This window comes from Emys orbicularis, chromosome 2 (genome assembly GCF_028017835.1).
Source record: "Emys orbicularis isolate rEmyOrb1 chromosome 2, rEmyOrb1.hap1, whole genome shotgun sequence".
NCBI classification, from domain to species: Eukaryota; Metazoa; Chordata; order Testudines; family Emydidae; genus Emys; species Emys orbicularis.
In genome coordinates, this window is record NC_088684.1 from 262,845,648 (window position 1) to 262,872,894 (window position 27,247).

General features: G+C 41.0%; 1 protein-coding gene across 1 annotated transcript in view; it reads right to left on the bottom strand.

Annotated features, from left to right (window-relative positions):
• C2H10orf67 (chromosome 2 C10orf67 homolog) overlaps nucleotides 1-27,247 on the bottom strand; it is a 122,767-nt gene that overhangs the window by 46,134 nt on the left and 49,386 nt on the right. Inside the window, 1 exon segment of the mRNA XM_065400264.1 lies at nucleotides 21,414-21,476. Coding sequence (XP_065256336.1) covers nucleotides 21,414-21,476 — 63 coding nt within the window.

Sequence of the window (27,247 nt, forward strand, 5' to 3'; positions counted from 1 at the left end):
TAGTTTTCAAGATATGCTATTGGGTCAGTATATACGACCCTTGACTTGGGAATGGCGGAGGATAAGTGAGTTATAAAGGGAAGGGATCTCAATTTAAACCAGAAATGACTAAAATACATCTTTGACTGGATCTATGAATAAATCTACTGGGTTTGGACAGTACTTGCTTTTTAGGCAAAATAATGAATGATGCAATCTGAAGCTGGTATTGCGTCATACATGATATGAATTGCATCATGTTATTCCTAGAAGTCATGGATGATGCAATCATAACGAAGCTTACATCACTCTGCTAAACAAATTGCCCTATATCAGCTCTAGAAATCATACAGTGTCGTGCTCTCTTATTTGTCAGTGTTTGATTTTGCAAAGGGACACATTTCTGTTTAGCCAAAGTGAGCAGAGATGCCTCGTACTTGTGTGAACAGTGCAGATAACTTCTGCTATGTTTGTGGTGAAGTGACTTTTGCATCACAAAAGCGCAGTATAACCACTATGGTTAAGAAAGCCTATCACCTTTATTTTGGCTGCAAAATTGGAGATCAGGACAAGAGGTGGGCCCTACACATATGCTGCAACACTTGTGCAACAAATCTTCGCCAGTGGTTGAACAGGAAAAGGAAATCTATGCCTTTTGCAGTGCCAATGATTTGGAAAGAGCCAACAGATCATACCAGCAATTGTTACTTCTGCATGGTGCCTCCAGTTGGGAAAGGTGTGTCAAAGAAGAAAAAGTGGACTGTGCATTATCCAAACATTCCATCAGCTATATGCCCAGTACCCCACAGAGAAGGACTGCCAGTTCCTGATGCACCAGAATCATTCTCACTTGAGTCAGACGAGGAAGAGGAAGAGGATGAAACTTCTGGTCCTGAACCATCAATGTCACAGGACCCACATTTTCTCCCATCCTCCTCCTCTGAACCACACCTCATAACACAAGGTGAACTGAATGACCTTGTCAGGGATTTGGAACTACCCAAGAGTAAGGCAGAGCTGTTGGGCTCCAGACTACAGCAGTGGAATCTCCTGGCAGGTGATGTTAGGGTTTCCATGTTCCGTGACCGTCAAAAGGATCTTGTCCCATTCTTCTTCATGGAAGGTGATCTTGTAGCCTGCAACAACATCGATGGTGTGATGGCAGCCCTCAACATCGTTCACGATCCAGATGAGTGGAGACTGTTCATTGATTCATCGAAGACGAGTCTTAAAGCTGTTTTACTGCATAATGGCAATGTTTTGCCATCAATTCCAGTTGGTCATGCAGTCCATATGAAGGAAACCTATGACAACATGAAACAACTTTTGAGGTGCATAAACTATGACCAACATCAGTGGCAGCTTTGTGGCGATTTGAAGGTTGTTGCTCTCTTGCTTGGTCTGCAGACTGGATACACAAAGTACTGCTGTTTTCTCTGCGAATGGGATAGTCGTGCAAGAGATTCCCACTACATCAAGAAAGATTGGCCACTCCGACAGTCATTGGAGCCTGGGAGGAAAAGTGTTCAGCATCCACCACTTGTTGAATCAAGTAAGATTTTGTTACCACCCTTACACATCAAGCTGGGTCTGATGAAGAACTTTGTCAAGGCCATTGACAAAACACAAGCAGCTTTCAAGTACCTCCGTGGAAAATTTCCAAGGTTAAGTGAAGCTAAGATAAAGGAAGGTGTCTTTGTTGGTCCTCAGATTCGTGAACTTCTTCGAGATGATGCATTTGACCATGCACTGCGTGGCAAGGAAAAGACGGCATGGAAAGCCTTCCAGTTAGTGGCAATAAATTTTCTCGGAAACAACAAGGCAGACAACTACAGGTTGTTGGTGGAAAACCTCCTCAAGGCATACAAAAGCCTTGGTTGCAACATGTCACTAAAGATACATTTTTGGCACTCTCATCTAGATTTTTTTCCACCGAACTGCGGAGCAGTGAGCGACGAGCACGGCGAGTGATTGCACCAGGACATTGCAACAATGGAGAAACGCTATCAGGGCAAATGGAGCCCATCAATGCTTGCAGACTATTGCTGGACAGTGACAAGAGATGCTCCATTTAATGAATACAAGAGACAAGCCAAGAAGCGCCGAGTAGACACTGAATAGGACTAAACTATGTACAGAATAGTTTTTTGCCTTTTGTTTCACAATAAATTTTATTTATATAACCCTTTTGCTGATTTTTAAAGTGTTACATAAACAGGACAGGTGAAATATTATCATGTAAAGCAACCATAAACACATGAAAAGACCTAGGTTTACAATTTATGATTAAAACTCTACTATCTACACAATATACATAGACATAAAATGTAAAAACTTAAATATCTTAGAAACAGTAGCCAATCAGTTGTTTTAATTGTCATATTTGAATTCAGCACCTCAAAATACATAATAAATAGCACATTTTATCTCTGAAGCAGACGACTTCTCAAAAATTGTAGACCAGTGATTAGCCTAGAAGGTATCACTGTAACACAGGTATCCTATTATTTTCAGTATCTTCCTCAATAACAAAGCAGATTTTCTTGTGTAAATATAATCCCTATATATACACACATAAATCTTTTGAAAACCTCTGAAATGAATGCAGGTGTCCAGTGCTCTATCTACAGAACAAATTACTCATCTAAATCGGTGTTACAATATAAACACTGAGCAAAATGTGAGCTAACATTGTGTGTGTTTAACATTAATTGTAGTCTGTTTTCTCTAAGTTTATTGAATGTACTACAGTGTATACCCTCCACCCCACCTCAAAAACTAACCAAACAGAAAACCCCAGATACTGCTGCTTACTGTTTTATTCATGAAAGGGCAGACTGCATCTTGAATACAGTGGCCTGGGAGCAGTGAAGAGCCTCTCTGATATATGAGACCAGTGAGGAGGGGTCAGGGCCATGGACCTGCCTTCTTCTTGGCCCATGGGCTTGTTCAGTGAAGTGCAGAGACTGTAACTGCCCGGCTCTTGTGTGGAGTGTATGGGGGTGGAGAATTCCTGTATCCTTCCTTCTCTTATACTCTCACGCAAGGGTCACTTACAATACAGCCCTAAGTGGGTCAATTTTTAATTCAGTACATTAAAATGTGGGGTCCTTACTCTGTTCTGAATCATGATAGCCAGACTGAAGGGCTACATTAATATGTAATCAGCAGGAGTACAGCCTGAGAACTAATGGAAACGTGGTGGAATGACAACTACTATGAATATAACTCTAGAACATGGGCGGCTCCATCGTCTTCCTGATGAGGGAGCTGAGGTGGGCTAGACAGAAAACTGCAGGAAGGGGCTGCATACATCTTGTGGGCACACATGCTTTTTCCCCCACAAAGAATACGCACTTAAATGCATGTTTTATCTATGTTATCCTCAAAAGGAGAATAAAAATATATACTGACAGATCGGTTTTAAACTTCATCTATGGCAACTCACTGGTGCAACTTTTATTCACAGAAAATCAATAGGAAAAAACCCTAAGCCAATAAATAAACAAACAAACTTATAATACTAATAATAACAATAAATAAATGCAAACTTCTGGAAATAATTACTGGTTAAATAATACTAGTAGCTAATTACTGTAAATGGGAGAATGTACTGTATTACATTTTAAAATTAGCCATTTTCACATAGCAAAGTAGGATATTTGGAAGATTTGGAGACTCAGAGCCATAATACAACAACTCACACTGCGGTCACTCTGGAGCAGGGGGCCTCAGTGCAAGAGAGGCTTAACTGAGCACAGGTACTGTAGGAGGCCTTACCCGGACACCTTCCGCTCTGTCCTTAGCAGCAGCTGGAGGAGGCAGTAGGTGGGAAGGGGGATGGATGCTGGGTCTATGTGGCTCCTGAGCCCCAGCCAGTTTGCAAACCTAATCATCATCAGCCTGAGCCGGAGCATGTGCAGCTGCAGCAGTCATGTGGCAGGGAGCCACACACTGGGGATGTGAACCAGGCAGGGAGAAAGCAGGGGCACTATTTCAGATTTTGGTGGTGGGGAGGGGCAACTTTAACTGTGATTCCAGGGGCTACTTAGGCACCTGAAAACGCAAATGTTTTTGCAGATAATAACTAAGAAATTAGCTGACAGGAGCACTGTATCTAATTCCTATATAAAGAAAGAATACATATATATACATGCAAACACTAATTAAAGACATATTTTAAGTGTATATATAAGTTTAGAATAATCAGAAGATAATACAGCAAGATATTCCCAGTCCCAAGCCTTGAGGTAACAATTCTGGAGCCTTAACACAGATATCAGAAACACAAGTTTGATGCTTTGTATACTATCTTTAGTAGAGATAAATAAAAATAAATAAAATCCGCTAACTTTCTCTAACAGACATACTCTGTGTTACTGCCATTATCTATTCTATTTTAGTCAACTGTTTTTCACTCCCCTAAAAAGGTATTTTCTTAATTTTAACATAAGTGATGAAGTTTTTTTCCTCTGTTATTAAGAACGGGAATTTATTTTTCTAATTATTTTGGCATTTATGTTTACCGATCACAATCATGTACGTGATTCACTAACATTTGACTCCATCATTACTATTAGTATCAGACTTGGAACTGCATTTACTTTCATACAAATTTTAAGTTATTTTACAGATATAATTAAAAATACAAATTGAAAATAAGCAACCTTAATCTGTACAGTGTTAGAATTATGTGTTTAACTAATGTTGTTGTTTTTTTAAACTGGAACTGCTAAGGCATGTACAAGCTAAATTTACATTCTAGAAGAATTGATTGTACCACTTTAAATAATGAATGACAAAGCACAATATGGTAATAAAAGTAATAATGATAATTACTCCAGCCAGGATAGGTTAGGCATTTTAGAACTCACTACTCAAAGAATTAAATTTAAGCATAAGAGAGAAATAAAATTTAGGGCTGTCAAGTGTTTAAAATAATTAATCAGAATTATCAAGCGATTAATAAAATTAATCACGATTAATCCTGCAATTAATCGTGCTGTTAAACAATAATAGAATACCATTTATTTAAATTTTTTTGGATATTTTCTATGTTTTCAAATATATTGATTTAAATTACAACACAATACAAAGTGTACAGTGCTCACTGTATATTTATTTGTTATTACAAATATTTCCATTGTAAAAAACAAAAGAAATTGTATTTTTCAATTCACCTATTATAAGTATGTACTGCAGTCTCTTTATCATGAAAGTTTAACTTACAAATGTAGAATTCTGTACAAAAAATAACTGCATTCAAAAATAAAACAATGTAAAACTTTAGAGCCTATGAGTCCACTCAGTCCTACTTCTTGTTCAGCCAATTGCTCAAACAAGTTGGTTTACATTTACAGGTGATAATGCTGCCCGCTTCTTGTTTACAATGTCACCTGAAAGTGAGAACAGACATTCACGTTGCACTGTTGTAGCCGGCGTCACAAGATATTTATGTGCCAGATGTGCTAAAGATTCATATGTCCCTTCATGCTTCATCAACCATTCCAGAGGACATGCATCCATGCTGATGACGGGTTTTGCTCGGTAACAGTCCAAAGCAGTGTGGACCGACGCATGTTCATTTTCATCATCTGAGTCAGATGCCACCAGCAGAAGGCTGATTTTCTTTTTTGGTGGTTTGGGTTCTGTAGTTTCCACATCGGAGTGTTGCTCTTTTAAGACTTCTAAAACCATGCTTCACAACTCGGCCCTCTCAGATTTTGGAAGGCACTTCAGATTCTTAAACCTTGGGTCGAGTGCTGTAACTATATTTAGAAATCTCACATTGGTACCTTCTTTGCATTTTGTCAAATCTGCAGTGAAGGTGTTCTTAAAATGAACATGTGCTGAGTCATCACCCAAGACTGCTATAAGATGAAATATATGGCAAAATGTGGGTAAAACACAGAACAGAGAACATACAATTCTCCCCCAAGGAGTTTAGTCACAAATTTAATTAACGCATTATTTTTTTAACGAGCGTCATCAGCATGGAAGCATATCCTCTGGAATGGTGGCTGAAGCATGAAGGGGCATACGAATGTTTAGCATATCTGGAACGTAAATACCTTGCAATGCCGGCTACAAAAGTACCATGCAAATGCCTGTTCTCACTTTCAGGTGACATTGTAATAAGAAGCGGGCAGCATTATCACCTGTAAATGTAAACAAACTTTTTTATCTTAGTGATTGGCTGAATAAGAAGTAGGACTGAGTAGACTTGTAGGCTCTAAAGTTTTACATTGTTTTGTTTTGAAGTGCAGTTACATAATAAAAAAAAAATCTATATTTGTAAATTGCACTTTCACAATAAAGAGATTGCACTACCATACTTGTATGAGGTGAATTGAAAAATACCATTTCTTTTGTTTATCATTTTTACAGTGCAAATATTGTAATAAAAATATTAATATAAAGTGAGCACTGTACACGTTGTAGTCTGTGTTGTAATTGAAATAAATATATTTGAAAATGTAGAAAAACATGAAAAAATATTTAAAAATTTCAATTGGTATTCGATTGTTTAACAGCGCGATTAAAACTGCGATTAATCGCGATTAATTTTTTAATCGCAATTAATTTTTTAGAGTTAATTGCGTGAGTTAACTGCAATTAATCGACAGTCCTAATAAAATTATGAAATGCACAGACCAATCACAAAACTAATAAAACGGTACTGTAACCAACTATGAAAAAATAAAAATACATAGAATATATGTGCATTGCACATTTCGACAGGAAGTACAAAGAAGTAACAAACAACAATAATTAAATAAATAATAAAGAAAATAATAATGACAATAATAATACAAGTGTGTGTGAAAGAAATTGTGTGTTGTGGGGGAGTGTGAGGGAGAATGTGTGTGTATGTGAGACAGTGGGTGTGTTGGGGAGTGTGTGAGGAAGACTGTGTGTGTATGAGACAGAGAGTGTGTGTTGGGGGAGTGTGTGTGTGTGAGAGAGAGAGAGTGTGTGTGTGTTTCAGGGAGTCTGTGAAAGAGAAGTGTGGGAGTTGGGGCAAGTGTGTGAGAGAGACTATGTGTGTGCATGAGTGTGTGTGTATGTTGGGGTGTGTATGGGATACTGTGTGTGTATGTGTGACAGAGTGTGTGTATATTGGGGGAATTTGTGTGTGAGACTGTGTGTTGGAAGAGTGTGTGTGTGAGAATGTGTGAATGTGAGAGAGAGTGTGTCTGTTGGGGAAATGTGTGTGTGAGACTGTGTGTATTGGGAGAGTGTGTGTGAGAATGTGCGTGTGAGACAGTGTGTATGTTGTGTGTGTGTGTGTGGGATACAGTGTGTGTGTATGTGTGACAGAATGTGTGTGTATTGGGGGAGTGTGTGTATGAGACTGTGTGTATGCCTGAGTTTGTCAGCATGATGTCTCTGTAAGCTGAGCACTTAGGAGCCTGACAACTTGTTCAGTACAGCAGGAGCCGCAGCTCCCACTCCTGAATCAGAGGCACCAGCATAGATAGGCTCCATGTCTCCCACACCAGCTGAGACCCACTTGGACACAGCCCCCTCAAGCATCAGGCAAGCTCACCCAGTGCCCTGCCAGCCATGGATCAGCTTCCCAAGGAAGGGGAGACTTCTGTGGCAGCGGGAGCTGAGTGGCCAGAGAGCAGCAGCTGCTGGCTGGCTGCCCAGCTCTGGGAGGGGTGGCTACAGAGGGGCTAAGGCAAATTTTGGGGTGGCTACAGCCACCGCAAGCCCCGCCCCTGCTCTAGACATAAAGCAAATAGTAGATGAGGTGGTGGAACAGCATTACGTTTGTCAACAACAACACACAACCAAGGATAAAGGAAGGTAGAGCAGAAACATGGAGAGACAAAACACTAAGGGTACAACTAGAAAGAACAGATAGAACTAAGGGCTCCTTGGTAGAGGCTGCTGCAGACCACCAAACCTGGGCAAAGAGTAATGAAAATAGGCCTGATGGTACTAGAGGAGTGATTGTAATAATGAGCTCTTTCAACTCTCTTGACATAGGCTGGATGTTCGCACACAGTAGGGTCTTAGCAATGATTCCATAGATAATGCTTTTTTAAACACAAAAATTAACAGGAAAATTCAGAACAAACTTAACTTTAGTGAACTATGAGGAAATACTAAATGAACTGAGAGAAAACTACACACTTCAGAGGACCACTGATGACAACAGAATATTTGACATTATATGGGATTAAAGGGAAACTGAAGTGGTCATTTTAAAAGGCTCTAATTTTAACAGGATGAAAGATGAGATCTTAAAGTGCAGTTCTATTCACCAATGTCACTTTTCATAAAAGTGAGGATTACGGTGAGCAAGTGGAAAGTCTTGATTTTTTTTAAATATTATTTTTAAACATTTCAGACCCCTTCCCCCCAATTGCCCATCTTTTTATTTAATTTATTTATTTATTTATTTCAGCCTGAAGACCGGCTCCTGCTCAGACAGGCCAGGATGATACTGGAAAAGGTTTCTTGGTATAGCTATACCAATATACTGACAAATCCTCCTAGTGTAGATGCAGCTTACATTGGCAAAAGAGTGCTTTTACTGATAGAGCTTAAATCAGTTCCCCAATGAAGATACGCTGTTCTGGCAGAAGCACTTGTTTGCCAGTATAACTCCATCGACAGAAAGGCTTTTGCCAATACAGAAATGTCACACACACACACACACACACAAAAATCACATCCCTAACCAATAATACTACACCAGCAAAGCTTCTAATGTAGGCCTGGCCTTAGATTTGTACATCATCATCAGGACACAGGTCCAGCAGAGGCTGGAAGCTTGGTCAGTCTGGGGAATAGAGGGAGAAACACTCCCATCCCAAAAATATAGTGTAGGAGAGGGGCAAGCAGGGGAGTGTGCAGGAGAGTTTAGCAGGCCTATTACTATGAACCTAGACCTGAGTGATGAGCTTTCTACTGTCTCTTACAGTTGTCTGCAGAGCTAAGTGTCCTCCACTGTGATCCCCTCAAGCAGCCTTTTGATCTGCCTCTATGGCCTTGTCTACACTCCAGGGGGAGATCGATCTAAGTTACGCAACTTCAGCTACGTGAATAACATAGCTGAAGTTGACATACTTTGATGTACTTAATGCGGGGTCCACACTACGCTATGTCAAAGGGAGACACTCTCCTGTCGACTCCCCTTCTCATTCAGGTGGAGTACAGGAGTCGATGAGAGAGCGATCTGCGGTCAATTTAGCGGGTCTTCACTAGACCCGCTAAATTGACTGCCAATGCATCGATTGCCACACGTCGATCCATCGGTAAGTGTAGACAAGCCCTAAGAGGGAGGAGACAGGGTCAATAAATCCCCATGCCCAGAGCAGGAAATTTACTCACTCCAGCCTGGAAAGAGAAGTCCTAGGCAAGAGAAATCACAGACCATACTATATATGATGCTTTTGAACACATGCCTGCAAAGGGCCAGATACTGCACTCATAGCACATGCAAAATTCCCATTGACTTCAACCCTCAGTGATTTCAGTGGTAGTTTTGAGTTCACAAGGAATGCAGTATCAGATTCAAAGTTTTTTTTCAAGATGGCAGCAATGATTTCGTGGGAAAGTATAAAAGGATACTCTTAGGTATAGATGGCCAGACTTTGGACCTGATTTTTGCATTGGTTTTGGAAATTAGGCATTGGATTTTAAACCTATGTCATGGATGACCATTACCTCCAGTACGTTGGAGCTTGTAGGGGATGGTCACCCCGCTCCTGCCCGGAGGGGTTAAAAACAGCCCTGGAGAGGGCTGTGGCTGGGGAAAGGCTGATTGGGGAAGCAGCCTCAGCTGGGGCCATGCCCCAATCAGGCAGCAGCTGGCCCTATAAAAGGGTTGCTACCCAGAGCTCAAGAGTCTCTCGCTGTTGAGAAGGATGGGCCTGGCTGCTGGGAGCTGAGCAGGGTACCTAGACTGGAGCAGGGCTGGGGAAAGGCCAGAGGAGCTAGGGAGCTCCAGGCCTGGAAAACCCCCAGGCTGCAGGCCTTGCTAAAGGCCAGAAAAGGTACTGGGGTTGCAGAGGGCAACCCAAGGGTAGGCAGAGGCAGCAGGTCCAAACCCTCCTTGCCAATGATGAGTGGCAATTATACTGCAGTCCGCCCTAGTGAGCGGGGGGCTAGATGGTGACTGGCAGTAGCCAAAGACTGAGGCAAGGTGGGGATAGGGGGTTGGGGGTTCCCCAGGGAGAGGAGACCCAGCGAGACTGTGGGGTACTGCAGGGGGCAGAACCCCAAGAGAAGGGGCACCGAGGTCCGGGAGGGACACAGAGGCCAGTGGCAAGGCAAGACACCGGCCTGCAGAGGGCGCTCCAGAGGCTGGTGAGCTAATTCCCTGGACGACCAGCAGGAGGCACCGCCGGGTGAGTCGTCGCCCCGCCACAGGGCTCATCTCCCATATCAGGATGAGAGATTTCTTTTAATGGTCTGCCCCTGGAGATTAATGGAACTAGAAAAGTTTCAGAGAGCTCCGAGGAAAAAATCTTGCTGCTCCAACAGAACATGCTCTTGATGTCTTAGTAGGCATTATAATAATCTGTTGTCCTCCACCATTGGTGGGGTGGTCCCTTGGCATCATCTACATTCTCACAGGTCACCATGAGTTTACAGATGACAAATGAAGTGAAAGGAAAGATGGCTAGAACACTGGGGGTGGATATCTTATGCTGTGGTTGATTGGTTGCAGCATAAAGATTTTTAAATGTCTACTTTGGCTGTGTGTGTGGGGGCGGGCAAAGAAAAAGTTTCTTTCCTCTAACATAACATCTGTAAAATCTCAGTCAGCAAATTTGCTTTGGGTGGTCAACAGTCTGGTAAATCCAAACTGTTTTAGATTCTTAGTGGCTGGTCTGAGGCCCTCCTATTGAGAGGAAATTGCTTGTTATTTGCGGACAAGATTGATCAGATTAGGGATGGAGTGTCTGCTTACATGGTGGCAGAGCAAAGTGTTGATGGAGCAAGGGCCTCATCTCCTCTGCTTGACTTTCAGCAACTGATGCTCACTGAAGTTATGGAAGGGTTGAGAGAACTTTGTTCCATAACCTATGTTTTGGATCCATCTCCTTGCTGGCTGGTGAAGGCCAGTGAGGAAGTACTTGATTGTGGAGATTGTCAACACCTCTCTTGTAGAGAGCAGACTGCCTACTGCTTTGAAGGAAGCATTAGTGCAGCATTTGTTCAAGAAGTCATTGCTTGACAATGGCAACCAGTATGAAATCTTCCCTTCTTGGGTAAGATTATGGAGAAGGTTGTCATGAGACAACTCTTATAGCATTTAGATGCCTTTGATCTCCTTGAACATTGTCAGTCTGAGTCTAGACTTGGCTTTGTCACAGAGATTGCACTGGATGACGACCTTCTCCTGGCAATGGATGAAAATCACATGTCCATTATTATCATTCATCTTCGATACAGTTGACTGTGAGGTGTTGTTGATTAATCTGTGGACCTTGGTGGGAGGGGACAGGGCTACTCTTCAGTGGCTTCATTCCTTCCTCTTGGAAAGATCTCAATGGCTAGTTGCCCCTCTTCCCAAAGAACTCTCAAGCACAGGATCCTACAGAATAACATTCTGTCTCCTCTCCTGTTCAACATGTATATGAGGCAGTTAGGAGGGCAAGTAAGGAACCATGGGGTTTGGTGTTTTCAGTATGCTGGTGACACCTTATTGTATGTATCTATCTGATCCCACTTGGACAATGTAGGTCAGCACTACAGCTACTTTCTAAACGGGTCTGAATCATGGATGAAAGAGAGCTGGGTGAAGCTTAACCCAGACAAGACTGAGGTGACGATGGTGGGTTGGGGGAAAAAGCCAGAGGAGATGGCAGAGGTTGTATGACTCCCTTAGATTGAGGGACTATGTTGGCCTTTAGTTAGATGGATTTGCAATTTAGGAGTAATTTTAGACCCCCAGGTGTTGTTTTATGATCATACCACAGCAATAATATAGTCAGCTTTTTGCCATCTGCATCTGGCTAGGAGGTTGATGTCACAGTTACAGGGCTAGTTGCTAGACTCCTCTCTGGTCTCTCTGAGCACACCAGGTGTTAGGACTCATACCTCTACTTCTCCTGGAGTGGAATCATATGATTCTCCCAGTCTTAGACAGGGCCCTGGGTTTCACACTGTGGATCCGGTGTGGTTACCTTAGAAGGTTTGATTGATTTTGGCACCTTTGGGAGTTTATGTCCAATGGTATGTACAGTGAGCAGACAGCGTTCTCAATCCAAAGAATTGTTTACACTAAACAGTAGAACCAAAGCAAAAAGGGATTTTAAACACAAACAGTCTATATGCATATCTATCCTATCTTAAGGCTTATCTGGAAGTCTACGAAGGCCTAACTTTTTCAGACCATCTGGTGTGTGCATGTTCAACACTTATTTTTGGATGTGGACCATGTCGTTATTCATGCTTTTGTTACCTCAAGATTAAACTATTGCATGATGCGCTACATGGGGCTATGCTTTAATACTATTTGGGACTGAAGTTGGTACAAAATGCAGTGGCTTGCTTACTGTTTGAGGCATCATGCTGGGCGCACATGACTCCAGTGCTCCAGGATCTGCACTGGTTTCCCATTGCTCTCTCTGCATAGAGTTTATGGTGTTAGTTATAACCAATAAAATCCTAAAAGTCTTGGGACTAGCCCACCTGAGGGATCAACTTTCTGCCCATGTCATATTGCCACAGTTGTGGTCACTACCTGCATTTGAGCTGGATCCCTCTCATTATAAAAGAGAAGGAGTAGCCAACAGGGCATTCTCTGTGGACTCCAGGACACTGAATCTTGCTCCCCCTCGTTCTGAAATAGTCCAGATTTGGTGACCTTCCGAGCATGCTGCAAAAAACATCTATTTGATCAGATTTTTTGAGAGGGCTGAGGGTAGGCTTCTCAGAATGAAAAGGTGGAAATGAGTTTTTGTAAGTGACAGGCTGGCTGAGTACCTGTTGAAATGATTATTTTAATACTGCTGGGGTTTCATTCAAGGCCGACCCACAACATTTTGGCACCTGACGCAGGGAGCTCAAATAACGCCCCCATTCCCTCTCACTTGGGCCAAAACTTTGAAAGGTCTCAATTCTGCCTTCTTCCTGTTCTAGTCCTCTCATGGTTCTGCTCTGCTACCTACCCCAATAAAGGAGAACTAACAACTTAAAATGCCTTGTTCAAAAATGTTAAGTAACACTTAACTTTCAAATGCCTGAACAGCAAATGTAACTTTTCTTGTCTGCATAGTAAACACTGGCATTTTTATCTGTTTGAATAATCAAAGTGGTGCCTTCTGTGCCTTCTTGTTTGCAGAGATTTGAACTGCTTCCTGCTGAAGGTCCACAGTCTGGGCCAGCTCATGCTCTATTAAGATGGTTGCAAGGCTGACCAGCCTCTCCTGTGTCATTGTGGAGCGTAGATGTGTTTTTATTAACTTCAGCTTGGAAAAGCTGCGTTCTCCGCTGGCAACTGTTACAGGAAGTGTTAGAAGTATGCGCAGAGCAACAAAAGCATTTGGAAAGAGGGTAGTCATCTTATTTGTGCATATATATTCCAGAACAGCCTTTGGAGTTGATCCTCCTGAAATGTATCTTGAAAGGGCTTTCAGTTCATCACCTAAATCACTCGCATCAATATTGCGCATGCCATCATGTGTCAACACTGTCTCTAGTGCCCTGCATTGCTAGTGTAGGTCTTCTTCAGGTATAGTGAGGAGTTTTGGACTATCATACAACATCCCAAATATACTGCTGTGTTCCTTGAGCTGCATAAAATGTTCTTCAACTGACTGTATTGCACAAGCTAGCCCCTGGTTAAAGAATTCAACTTTGAATTGTTGTTTCGGGTCTCTTATGGGATTATCCCTTGCCTCATAATCAAAATGTCATTTTCTTCGGTGACTCTTGTATTCTTGAATGGGTGGGAAAATAGCTTCAGTGTGAAGTTCCTCTGCCATCTTCTGTGCACTCTTCAGAATGTTTTGAAATTCCTCATCTGACTGGTAAGACTGTAGGTATGACTTTGCTTTGTCCAGTTGTTCCATTGCTCCAGATATATCAAGGTCAACACCTTGGAGTCTCTTGCGTACAACATTTATTTCAAACAGTATGTCATGACACAACACTAAGCCACACAGAAATTTGAAGTTATGTATGTTTCTGGTGATTCCATTTCCCTCTGCCACTGTTCTCCCATGAACAGCCTCTATAATGGCAACTATGGCATCATCTATCTTCCCAATTTGGTGTTTGATAGGCTTTATCGCCTCCACTCGACTTTCTCATCATGTGGCACTCAGTGGTTTCAGTGTCAGAAAGGATGTTCCCAGATGTTGCTTCAAAATTTGCCGTTGATGAATTGATGCAGAGAAAAATACATAGATGCTTTGAATTACATAAAAAAATACAACAGCCTCACTAAACGCTGATACTGCATCACCGACCACCAAGTTCAATTAATGAGAACTGCATGGGACAAAAAAAGCTTGAGGATTTAACTCTCGGATCTGTGTCTGCACTCCTCTGTTCTTTCCTCTTATGTTGGAACCATTATCGTAGCCCTGACCTCTCATGTCAGCTATCGCAATTCCCGAATCTTCCAACTTTTTAAGAAGCACATTTGTTATATCAGCTCCTGTAGTATCATCAATGTCAATAAATTCTAGAAAATGCTCTCTGACAGTCACCACTGCAGGGACATTTTCACTATGTTCTGTTGTTATTACAAATCGCACCATTAAAGTAATTTGTTCCATATGTCTGATGTCAGGTGTGCAATCCAGAATAACAGAGTAATGTCTTGCTGACTTCAGATGTGCCACAATCTTCTATTTTACTTTTGTTGCCAGTAACTGTATGATCTCATTTTGAATTGTTTTTCCAAGGTAGTGGTGTGTGTAGATTTCTTGGGTGGTGACTCTTTTTAGATGCTCCTGGAGTACAGCATCAAACTCAGCCATCAGTTCCACAATTTTAAGGAAATTTCCATTGTTTGGCACATACAGCTGATCTGAAGTGCCACACAGTGCTAGGTTCTGGGTAGCAAGCATTCTCACAGTGGCAAATGAGCCTTTTCAGAACATTTTGCCAGTAAAGAGACTCTGATGCAATCTTCTCTTGATGCTGATCATCTATGGTGGCCTTTAACCTTAGTTTCATCTCAAGCTCTTTCCACCTATGGAATGCTCTCTGGTGATTTGCTGCCTTCTCATGGCATGCCAGATTTCTAGCCAGATTTTTCCAGTCCTTTGTTCCTATAGAACCCAATGTGGCTGGAACATTAGACTGGAAGAATTTGCAACAAAAACAGTATGCAGCATTCTGGGTTTTTGAGTACATAAGCCATGGCCTCTCTACTTTGTCAGCATTGGGGATTTCACGCCAGTAATGTGTTTGATGGAAACTTCTATTTTCATTGTCTTTGGGGAACATGAAGTTTTTCACTTGCTGTGGCCCATGCAGTCAGGGGCGGATCTATGTATTTTGCAGCCCCAAGCACGGCAGGCAGGTGGCTTTCAGCGGCGCACCTGCGGGAGGTCCGGCTGGTAACGCGGATTTGGCGGCATGCCTGCGTGAGGTCCGCCGGTCCCGTGGCTTCGGCGTACCCGCCGCCGAATTGCCACCAAAGCCACGGGACCGGCGGACCTCCTGCAGGCATGCTGCTGAAGGCTCCCGGACTGCCGCCCCCAAAGCGAGTGGCAGGCCGCCCCCCGCGGCTTGCCGCCCCAGGCACGCGCTTGGTGCGCTGGTGCCTGGAGCCGCCCCAGCATGCAGTACAAGGAAGTCCTTCAGGTTACTGCTCAAGTGGGTCCACAGTCCTGGATCATCTAGACCAGGGGTAGGCAACCTATGGCACGTGTGCCGAAGGCGGCACACAAGCTGATTTTCAGTGGCACTCACACTGCCCGGGTCCTGGACAGTGGTCCGGGGGGCTCTGCATTTTAATTTTAAATGAAGCTTCTTAAACATTTTTAAAACCTTATTTACTTTACATACAACAATAGTTTAGTTATATATTATAGACTTATTGAAAGAGACCTTCTAAAAACGTTAAACTGTATTACTGGCACGCGAAACCTTAAATTAGAGTGAATAAATGAAGACTCGGCACACCACTTCTGAAAGGTTGCTGACCCCTGATCTAGACTTAAGGAACTAAACTCAGCAGCAGCTGTTTCTTGCACCTCCACCACACTCTTCTCTGATCTATACTTTTCCTCAGGAATTTGCATGGTTACATCCATTTGAGATGGAGATATGGATGCTGCAGTAGCTGCCAGGTCACCTGCACTCTGACTAACTGGAAGATCAGGCATCTCCTCATCACTCACATCCTCACTGGGGCCGGAAGGCTCACCGTGAACATTTGTGTCTATGTATCTCAGGAGAGCTCCTTCCTGCTTAGATAGAAAAGCTTCCTTTGCTTTCTTTCTTTTTCTGAATGCTGCCCCAGAGGGGCATTTTCTTCTTTCACTCATGACTGCTGTTCTGTGCCAGCTATAGTGGCTCTCAACACTCAGTTGAAGGGGACAAATAAGCAGGCTGGTAGCAGGGCCTGAGTGAGGGAAGATATCAGCATCTTAAAGGCCTAACTGGCTCCTACTACTTCAGTTGACTGCCTGTTCTCCTCAAGTGGGTTCAGGGAAGCAGCAGGAAACAGGAAGCTCCCCGAGAAGCTGGTGTTAATCAGTTTAGGCTCCTGGGGGTGCTAGAGAGGTACATAAGAGGCTCCTCCTCCTCTCTCTCCCTGCAGCTCCTGCTGCTTTCTGTTATTCCCTCTCACTTTTTCTCCTGCCTGTCTGCTATATCTCTTGTGCCCTCCTTCCTCCAGCACAGCACTCCAACATCTCTGTGCATCTAGAGCAGAGAGAATACATATGCACCATCAGCAGACACAATTTTCTACACTCTGGGTCCTAGTGGCACCCCCCCACACACACAGTCTGGCACCTGAGGCAATCGCCTCAGTTCGCCCCATGGTAAGGCCAGCCCTGGTTTCATTGTACAATTAATGGTGTATTAGGGCACCAAGAGCCTTGGATAGGTGTCTTATTATTATTGAAATCTAAATCAAAATAATAATTAAAGAAATACTTGAATAAAGGCATTCTGTCACTGCAACTCACTCCTGACCTGATATACCTCCATGCTTGTAATGTTTTATTTGAGATATATTTAAAGATAGCAAACACCAAACTCAACAATACTGTATTTTATGTACTAATACCAACAAATCCTGCTTTGAAACATTTTATAAATTTCATTTAGCTGGTAGTGTTTCTGTCCTTCCTTCCAGACCTGCCTCAACTTCAGTTTATCTCAGCATGTGTGCTGTTCCCACCAAATGCCATGGATTTCCAAATATAAGTATGATTAATAAGTTACACCAAATAACTGTTGTAAGAAATACAGCTTCGAAAAAGTTAAAGTGATTAATACATCAATTTAGACATTAACTCCTAAGTACTTGCTTGCTATGTGCTATTATTTGAAGTTTTAGGAAGATCAAGGATTACCGCAAACTGAAGTCAAACAAAACCTTTGTGTATCCTAAATTCAGTATGTCTTTAGAAATGATGAAACAAAACATAAATCTTCTGTTCACAAAGAGGCATCTTGTTTTTTTCTTGCAGAATTAAATAAAGTTCTCTAAAAAAGTTAAGGAAGACCACAAGTGTAAGAATTTTGTTTGGCTGTAACAAAAAGAATTTTTTTCTAAAAAACAAAACTTTGAATAACAGTATTATTCATTTACAGTTCAAAAGGCCAAACAAGTTAGCCTGAGTCTCACTATACAGTCAGACTCACTACACACTCTTTGGTAAAGAGCAGGAACTAGTGAGATGTACAGAAGATGGTTCAAAAGCATCATCTTTAAACATAGTTACTTTCAGAGTTCTTCTGTTAGACTAGGTTCTTTGCTACCTCCCTACAGTTAGGTTGAATAGTTCAAATTACTAATCTTAACAGGCTATGGGGTCATACTTGCCAATCATCCCTATTTAGGCGGGACAGTCAATTGTTAGAAAAATATTAACCATATATAACTAAAAAACCCCTCTTAAAGTAACGTATTAAAGAGGTGTATATTTCTTTCTCAGTACGTACCTCTATTTATAACAAATACGATGAGGGATTTATTATAATGGACAGCCTGGATATAGTGAACAAGACTTATGTATGAGATATCATATTTTCCCTCTCTACAATCACCTATCTGTAATTATGCAGGAAGGTGTCTGCCTCATGTAAAGAGGAAGAAAAATGAAGGAAGCCAGGCAATGATCTGGACTGAGATTGCCAGTTCATTTCACGCAGACTATCAGTGAGTCATCAGACAGTAATTGCTTTCAGTAACTATGCTGATATGAACCAGATTAAAACTGGTGACCCTAAAGGTGGATGGTACCATATCCCTATAGCAAATCCCTGAGCCATACAGTCCCTCAGTGAGGATTGGTAATGTGCTGATGATTTAGTTTTAGTTTTGTTGATAAAGCAGGCTTGAATTTATTTTTGTAAGGTTGGTTGGGAATCTGGGTGCATAAAGTGAATGAGGATTTTTTTCTGGAGAAATGTTGGCATTGGCTCAACAAAAAGAGGGAGAAGGGTATGTTGAGTATAACAGCCTGAACATCAAGATTAGATAACAATTTAATTTTCTCACATCACATGCTCATTACACCCTCATGTAAACAGGTGGAGTCCTCATCTCATTCCAAATAAAAACTACACATGCAAAAGGTTACACACACAAAAAAATAATCATTCTTTGCAAGGACTGCAAAGTTTAAGGGTTCTGGCAGCCATCACATTTACTTGACAATGGGCCAATTTTTTCAAGGTATTTAGAAACATAGTGAGATTTTCAAAAGCACCTAGGTGCCTAATTTTTTGAGTGCTTTTGAAAATCCCCTGTCTGCATGTTTAGGTGCCTAAATATCTTGAAAAATCTGGCCCTATATTCTTAGCCTCACCCCGCCATAAACACAAAAAAACCTCACATCGGTCAGTATTTTCCTCTTCAGTCAATAAATCCTAATATTCACCTCAAGAGAGTCAACAAAAACAACAAGGAGTCCGGTGGCACCTTAAAGACTAACAGATTTATTTGGGCAAGTAAATCTGTTAGTCTTTAAGGTGCCACCGGACTCCTTGTTTTTGTGGATACAGACTAACGTGGCTACCCCCTGATAAGAGAATCAACAGTTACTTAATATTTTAAGATATGCTTTGAGTACAGATAGGTGCATTGTAATAAGATTAGTTAATATATTTTAACTGTTGATTGACAGATTTATCTCAAATTTATAGATTTATTTTACAAGATGGATATTGTTATTGTTTGAAGGTTGGGGACAAATGCTATGCACAAATTTGAAAATGTCATAGTCATAAAATTTAAGGCCAGAGGGGACAATCAGATCATCTAGTCTGACCTCCTGTATATCACAGGTCACCAACACCACCCAGCATTCAAACACTAAACTCAACAATTGAAATTAGACCTGGGTATTACAGCCCTCAGGACACTAAACTACTATGTGCCACAGGCAGAGAATAGGGGAGACAAAGGTAATCAATAATGTTGCATATTACTATTAGTATAAAGAAAATTTGGAGTATACCCATAATATTAAAAAAGAAATCTCATTATTTAGATTCTTTCAATTATTTTTAAAGTGCCTATTTACACAGCAATTTACTGCATGGCAAACCAGGGTATGAATCTACAGCACACCAGCTTGCCTGCATAGTAATGTCCCGTGTGGAAACTGCTAAAGCACACTAAGGGTACATCTACACTGTGATAAAAGACCCACAGCACAGCTGCAGCTGGTCTGAATCAGCTGACCCAGCCTCTGAGACTTGGTGCTGTAGGTTTTTTAATCGCAATGTAGACATACCCTAAAAGTCCTGGAATATGGCTTGGCTTACAACTACCTGCCACACAGTAACCTGCTATGTAGACAAGCCCTGTAAGTGTTAGACAAGGTTTCCCTGAGGGTGATAGGCCCAAATTAAAAACGTAAGAACATAAGAATAGCCATAGTGGGTCAGACCAAAGGTCCATCTAGCCCAGTAGCCTGTCTTCCGACAGTGGCCAATGTCAGGTGCCCCACAGGGAATGAACAGAACAGGTAATCATCAAGCGATCCATTCCCTGTCACCCATTCCCAGCTTCTGGCAAACACAAGCTAGGGACACCATCCCTGCCCATCCTGGCTAATAGCCACTGATGGACCTACCCTCCATGAATTTATCTAGTTTTCTTTTGAATCCTGTTATAGTCTTGGCCTTCACTACATTCTCTGGCAAAGAGTTCCACAGGTTGACTGTGCATTGTGTGAAGAAATACTTCCTTTTGTTTGTTTTCAACCTGCTGCCTATTAATTTCATTTGGTGACCCCTAGTTCTTGTGTTATGAGGAACACTTCCTTATTTATTTTCTCCACACCAGTCATGATTTTATAGACCTCAATCATATCCCCCCTTAGTCGTCTCTTTTCCAAGCTGAAAAGTCCCAGTCTTATTAATCTCTCTTCATACAGAAGCCATTCCATACCTCTAATAATTTTTGTTGCCCTTTTCTGAACCTTTTCCAATTCCAATATATCTTTTTTGAGATGGGGTGACCACATCTGCACGCAGTATTCAAGATGTGGGCGTACCATGGATTTATATAGAGGCAATATGATATTTTCTGTCTTATCTATCCCTTTCTTAATGATGCCCAACATTCTGTTCGCTTTTTTGACTGCCACTGCACACTGAGTGGATGTTTTCAGAGAACTATCCACAATGACTCCAAGATCTCTTTCATGAGTGGTAACATCTAATTTAGATCCCATCATTTTATACGTATAGTTGGGATTATGTTTTCCAATGTGCATTACTTTGCATTTATCAACACTGAATTTCATCTGCCATTTTGTTGCCCAGTCATCCAGTTTTGAGAGATCCTTTTGTTGCTCTCTGCAGTCTGCCTGTGACTTAACTATCTTGAGTAGTTTTGCATATTGAGTAGTTTTCTGATGTTCTTATGTTCAGGTTGCTGTATTAGGGCTGCCACATTTCAGCTGGACAACAACTGAACTATGCTTATTTGCGAGTCCCTCCTAACAAATCTCACTACCATGACTAAGAATAGTGTGAATCCATATTCCGTTACAAAGGGAGAGTGAGTGGAAGAGAGGACTGAGTCAATTACATATGTTATCTAGAGCCATGTGGATGACAAGCAGAAAGTAACAAAGAGAGGAGAGTTAAACAAAATGGTATTAGTTTAGTTATCAGTGAAGTGTAGGGAAAACAACCACTGGAGGGAGAAAAAGTCTGATAAGGCAAATATATTACGGGTACAGTGTATATGGTGTATTTCATAGTATCATATAATTAATTGACTTATATGCTCCATCTAGGAAGTAAAATGAACTTACTTTTTCCTTTAGGTCAGATAACTTCTTTTCCACTTTTGTTTCAATGTCTTTTTGTTCTTTGAGCTGTTAAAATGAATGCCAAGAAAGCTGAGCAAAAGTACAGACACAAACATTTATAAAATGTAATACAGAGAGGATGAGGGAGACATTATTTAATATTATACTTCTTTGAACAATTAATTAATTAAAATCCTTACATTTCCAGAAATATTGCAAAAGTGTACAAAAATATACATCTTCCATAAGTAATTACTAATTCTTTAAAAAATGAAATGCAGTTTTATCCATGTTCAAAGCAAAATGTACTGGTGCTTTGATCTATTACACTGAAAATTTGTTTTCATCGTTTACTGCCTGTGAATAGGACTACATGGGAGACTTAATTATTGCCCACAATTTTTCTTGGAAAGATTTGCTTGATGTAAACTCTGACTGGTCAAAAGATTTCAAAACAGCAGCAGCTACTTGACTTATACTGAACAATGGCAAAAATCAATAGTTTCAGTATTGTTGCATAGTATTTCTTATAAATTTGCATTGTTAAATAAGAGGAAAACAAATTTATCTTTATAAATGATGGAACAAAACTGAATAGTGGTATAATTGTCAAATTGTAAGAAAGTAAAGAAGAACATTTAAATTAGCAGTTTACACTTGAAATTATTTCCAAAACTTTGCAACTGATTCAGTTTTGTATACTAGCTTCTTTTCAGTATTAAATTTGTCAGTATTTACCATAGTAGGAAAAGTTAGTTTATACCATATTCTCAACTTTTTGTTATTAGTTATAATAAAAAGGCCAACAGATGTAAAATCCAGAAATGACTATATTTATCTATGTCATAATCTTCATGTAATTGTTTACAATAATTTTAGTAGAGCTTATAGCAGAAATTATTTGAAAGTATAAAAGCTTTAAAGAACTTTTGTCCAGTGTTCTGCTGTATCATTCATTTCTCCAGGACTGATCTTTAGTTACTACTTATATTTACATTCAATATTCAAAACATCCCCTCCCCCAAGGACACTATATAATTTGAGGATTTCTCCATTCCTCAGTCTGCTTTTACACACTCACCCACACACTCTCTCTCTCTCTCTCTCTCTCTCTTTAATTTCCTCCCTCTCAATCAGCCACATTGTTGACATCTTCTTTCTACCCAAAGAAGACTGGATCAACAGGGCATGTAACTTCTGGCTGATGGGAGGTTCTACCCCTGCGCTTTCCCTTCCCCATTCCCAAAGGATCACCATCTGGCTTTACTATGTATTCCCACTCCAAGGAGAAAGAGAGTGGGAGAATGGTAATCAAACTTAATGTCTCCTAATTGGCAGAGTTGAACACTAGTTTAGTCCAAAAGTCTACATCTCATGCAACTGTCTTTGTACAAGTAAATGCTTCCCCCCTTCCATAATAATAAAATTCCACTTCTGATGTTATGTCATGCTACTGAAATGACCTACAGTATTATTTATAGGTTTCTGTAATGCACCCCCTTACAGCCTGGTTTGCAGTTGCTGCAGATGTATCCCACCTTAAATTTCCCCCAGTTGGGGGAGCAATTTTTTTGCTTTAACAGCCTGGGTCAAGGAGAAGCCAACACACGTTACGAAATACCAAGTCCCCTTTTAATAAGGTTTCAAGACAGGAATAATTCAGGAACCTGGTTCAGAGCTCCACAACTTAGAACGTCCACAAAACCAACTCTCTGAGTCAGGTTAGGTTAGACTCCTTGAGTCAGAGAGAAACCACCAGCCATGGCAGCCTGCATGGTTTCTACTCCCTTCTCTCCTGCTCAGCTTCAGCTTCCTGTTCCCTAGGGTGGGGCAGGGCCTCCTTGGTTACACCCCAGGATGTCCTTGCGTCAGCTGCAGCCTGTCCCTTAAAGGGGTAGTGCACTCCTTCACAGTCTCCTGTACATTTAATGTTGGTTTGTTTGGTAATATGCTGTGAAAAAATATGGCTAAAAAGCTAAGTATGTTAAATAATATTAGGGGGTTTCACAGGTGCTCAAGACTTGCCAGGATGCCTTCACCACATCTCAGAGGCAACCTGATATCTATTATCTGTATCTTTACTATGGTTACTAAAGGATAGGCTGACCAGATGTCCTGATTTTATAGGGTCAGTCCCAATATTTGGGGCTTTTTCTTATATAGGCACCTATTACCCCCCCACCTTCTGTCCCAATTTTTCACTTTCTATCTGGTCACCCTATTAAAGGACCTCAGTTCAGAACTGTGCACCTAGCCAAACAGAGGTACATTCCATGAGTTTGGTACCAGATGTTCTATAACTCAATGGGGAGTAGAAGAAGAATGAAGAAAGAGGCTGACATTAACTGAAAAGCCTTTTCCTCAAGGCTGGAAGCCCATATACTGATTTATTTTGCACCCTGTATACTAATACATCTGCAAAAAGGCAGGGTGAGAGCCTTAGTTTTTGTAATTTCTCCAAGAAGACACCAAAAGAAGAGTTTCTGGGTGAGCAGAGGGGCTACGTTTGGAGTAGTACTACTCTAGAACTACACTTGGTTAAGGACCAGTATTTATTGGTATTAAAAAGAGAATTTTCTTTAAAGCTTGTTTTCCTGAATATATTTTCAAGATTTTCCTCTTCTGCCCTCTCTATATACAGTTAGGGCCAGATGATGTCTGGTCTGCATATAGGAATGGGAGGGAGGAGGCTCAAGGAACTTTTCTCCTCACCCCTTTTGCACCTCTGTGCAGGGACTAGCTATAACTGTAGTCTTTATGCAGTTCTGAAGGATGGGGAGAGGGCAGAGAAGAGGTGGGGCTTTGCCTCCGCACCTGTGACCTCAGCCAGCAGAGCTGGCCAGCTGGAGGGAGACACATGCTGCACCCTCTTAAGGGAAAGCTCACAGCAGATGCAGGCTAGGGAGCTCTAGGAAGTATCCTATCTCCTTGCCTGCACTGAGATGATTCTACACTGTCCCTATCTCAGGGGTATATCTTAAAGGCACAATATGGCCCTAAATGTGTATGTGCAATAGCTCCATTCATGTTGCATGGTCTTCTGTTTTTTGTTTTGTTTTTTTGTTATGAATTCTAAGCCTATAGTTTTTTATGTTAGAAGAACTTACAATGAATGTGAATGTTCACTTCCACTTTTGCTGTGCCTTGTCTTAGGTAACAGTAAATTGAAGAAAGAGGCACAGCCTTTGAAACACACACTACTATAAAAGAATAGAGAGGAAACGCAGACAGTCCTTTAAGTGTGGTTCTGTTCTGAGGAGTGTCTCAGTAAAAGTGACATTATGTGACTCCACCTTTATTGTCTCTCAGTGATTTCTGGATCTAATGAGCTCAGTTTACACGTAAAAATGTCTTTTCTAGCTGCCAGCCCAGCAATCTCAACCTGGGATCTGAAGGTCATTCTGGTTTCTTTCCATCTCACACATCATATTCAGTGATAAAGGTTCAATGAGGACAAATAAGACCTTAGTTACACCTATTCAACTCCAATGCCTTCAAATTATGTCCTTGGTGAAACCTGTGCAAACCCACTGGTTGAGATTTTCAAAGCCAACTAGATTTTCAAAGCACAGACAGACAGGGCTGCCCTTAGGATTTATTGGGCCCTATGCAGTATTATTATATACTGGCACTAGAAAAGGTTCAGAAAAGGGCAATTAAATGATTAGGGGTTTGGAACGGGTCCCATATGAGGAGAGATTAAAGAGGCTAGGACTCTTCAGCTTGGAAAAGAGGAGACTAAGGGGGGATATGATAGAGGTATATAAAATCTTGAGTGATGTGGAGAAAGTGGATAAGGAAAAGTTATTTACTTATTTCCATAATACAAGAACTAGGGGTCACCAAATGAAATTAATAGGCAGCAGGTTTAAAACAAATACAAGGAAGTTCTTCTTCACGCAGAGCACAGTCAACTTGTGGAACTCCTTACCTGAGGAGGTTGTGAAGGCTAGGACTATAACAGCGTTTAAAAGAGAACTGGATAAATTCATGGTGGTTAAGTCCATTAATGGCTATTAGCCAGGATGGGTAAGGAATGGTGTCCCTAGCCTCTGTTTGTCAGAGGATGGAGATGGATGGCAGGAGAGAGATCACTTGATCATTGCCTGTTAGGTCCACTCCCTCTGGGGCACCTGGCATTGGCCACTGTCAGTAGACAGGATACTGGGCTAGATGGACCTTTGGTCTGACCCGGTACGGCCGTTCTTATGTTATTAAACTGGTGCCCCTATGCCCAACGGCAGCCTAGGCTTGCATGTGTATTTTAGATAAGGATAATCTTTTGAAGGATTTATTTAAAAAACTGTATGTCTGAAGATCCAAGCATTTAAGGCTAAAGATGAATACTCAGATTGTGCATCAAAAAATCTATGCAAGGATTTTTTAGAGATGTGATTTTATAATCTTCAGCAACACACTAATGAAATATTTTTAAAGCAAATTTTAAACTAAGGTCCCATAGACTAACATGTTCTGAGTAAATATTACATAATGCACAACTGTTTTTGTCAGTAAATTCAGAAACTGACAGTATATACCTGGGGGTTGGCGAATGCCTGTTAAATGGCTTCATTATCACTTGAATGGCTCTTTAACAGTTTCAATGCTGAGCTAATAGGTCTGGCAGGCTGGAAGGCTTTTTCACTTTTAAGTGCTAGATCCCCTCCAGAGGAAGACTCACCAGGCTACAGCAGCCAGCTGTGGTGGGAGCCTGCAGGAAGGGTCAGAAAAGGGACAGGAAGAGGCGGGGGGGTGGACACTAAGACCCAGGGTGCCCAAAATTTTCGGGTGCCCTACCCCTATGCTATGTATGCCTAAGGACAGCCCTGCAGACAGATGCTTATGATAACACAGATCCTTTTGAAAGGCCAAAGCCTATACATGAATTTAGGGTCTTAACTTTAGGCAACCAAGTTTAAAAATGTTGTCTGTGTGCGCTCAGAATCCTTGACTCCAAGAAAATCACATTTTTCCGGTTAAAAGAAAAAAATGTAAAATGTGTTCTCAAGACTAATGTGTTTGTTAAAAAAAGAGGTCCATAGATCAACTTATTCTTAGTTTTCAGCCTTTAAAAACTTGTTTCAAAGAAGGCTTCCTTTATAATCTTGAAATTCTGTTTTTCATCCATTTCTAAAGACTCAATCCTGCAGTACTTACTCGGGCAAAAGTCCCATTGAAGTCAAAGACTGAGTAAGGACTGCAGGATTTGGCCCTATGTCAAGATAGCCCAACACACACTGTGCTAAGATTAACAAAACAAAGTAAGTAAAAGCAGCTATGACTTGGCACAAAGTTTGACAAGCTGAAAAAAAGCAAATGTTTAAGTAACTGAAGTGGTACTGATTTTCTATTCACAACCTTTTCTCTTCTAAACAGTATCATATTCTTTTCCAGCATATTTAGATTGCAAGTCAAGCTGTGTTTTATTTTTTATTATAATAAACCCAGTCAGTATACTGTAACAAAGACATACTAGTGGTGACTAGTGTGAAAACCACTGTGAGACCAAGTTAGAAAAAAGGTCAAATGATAAAATAAACAATCAGCCATCTGGAAAGTTCTTGAAACACGTAAAAAGAAAATAAAAGGCAGTATTCTTATGAGACTAATACAGAATACAAAAATATTTAAGATAGGGCTCCCTCTATCATAGTAGCAAACCTTTCCACATAATGTTAAATGTTTTCCAAGTTCTTCTGTGCCAAACAATATTTAAGTTCTTTTAAAAAAATCTTTAAAAATCATTTTGTATGTTTCTTCCATTAGTAGAGTAAAATTTAGGCTTCTGCTGAACTGATTCTCCAAAAACCTCTTTAAAAAAATGCTTTTTCATTTTT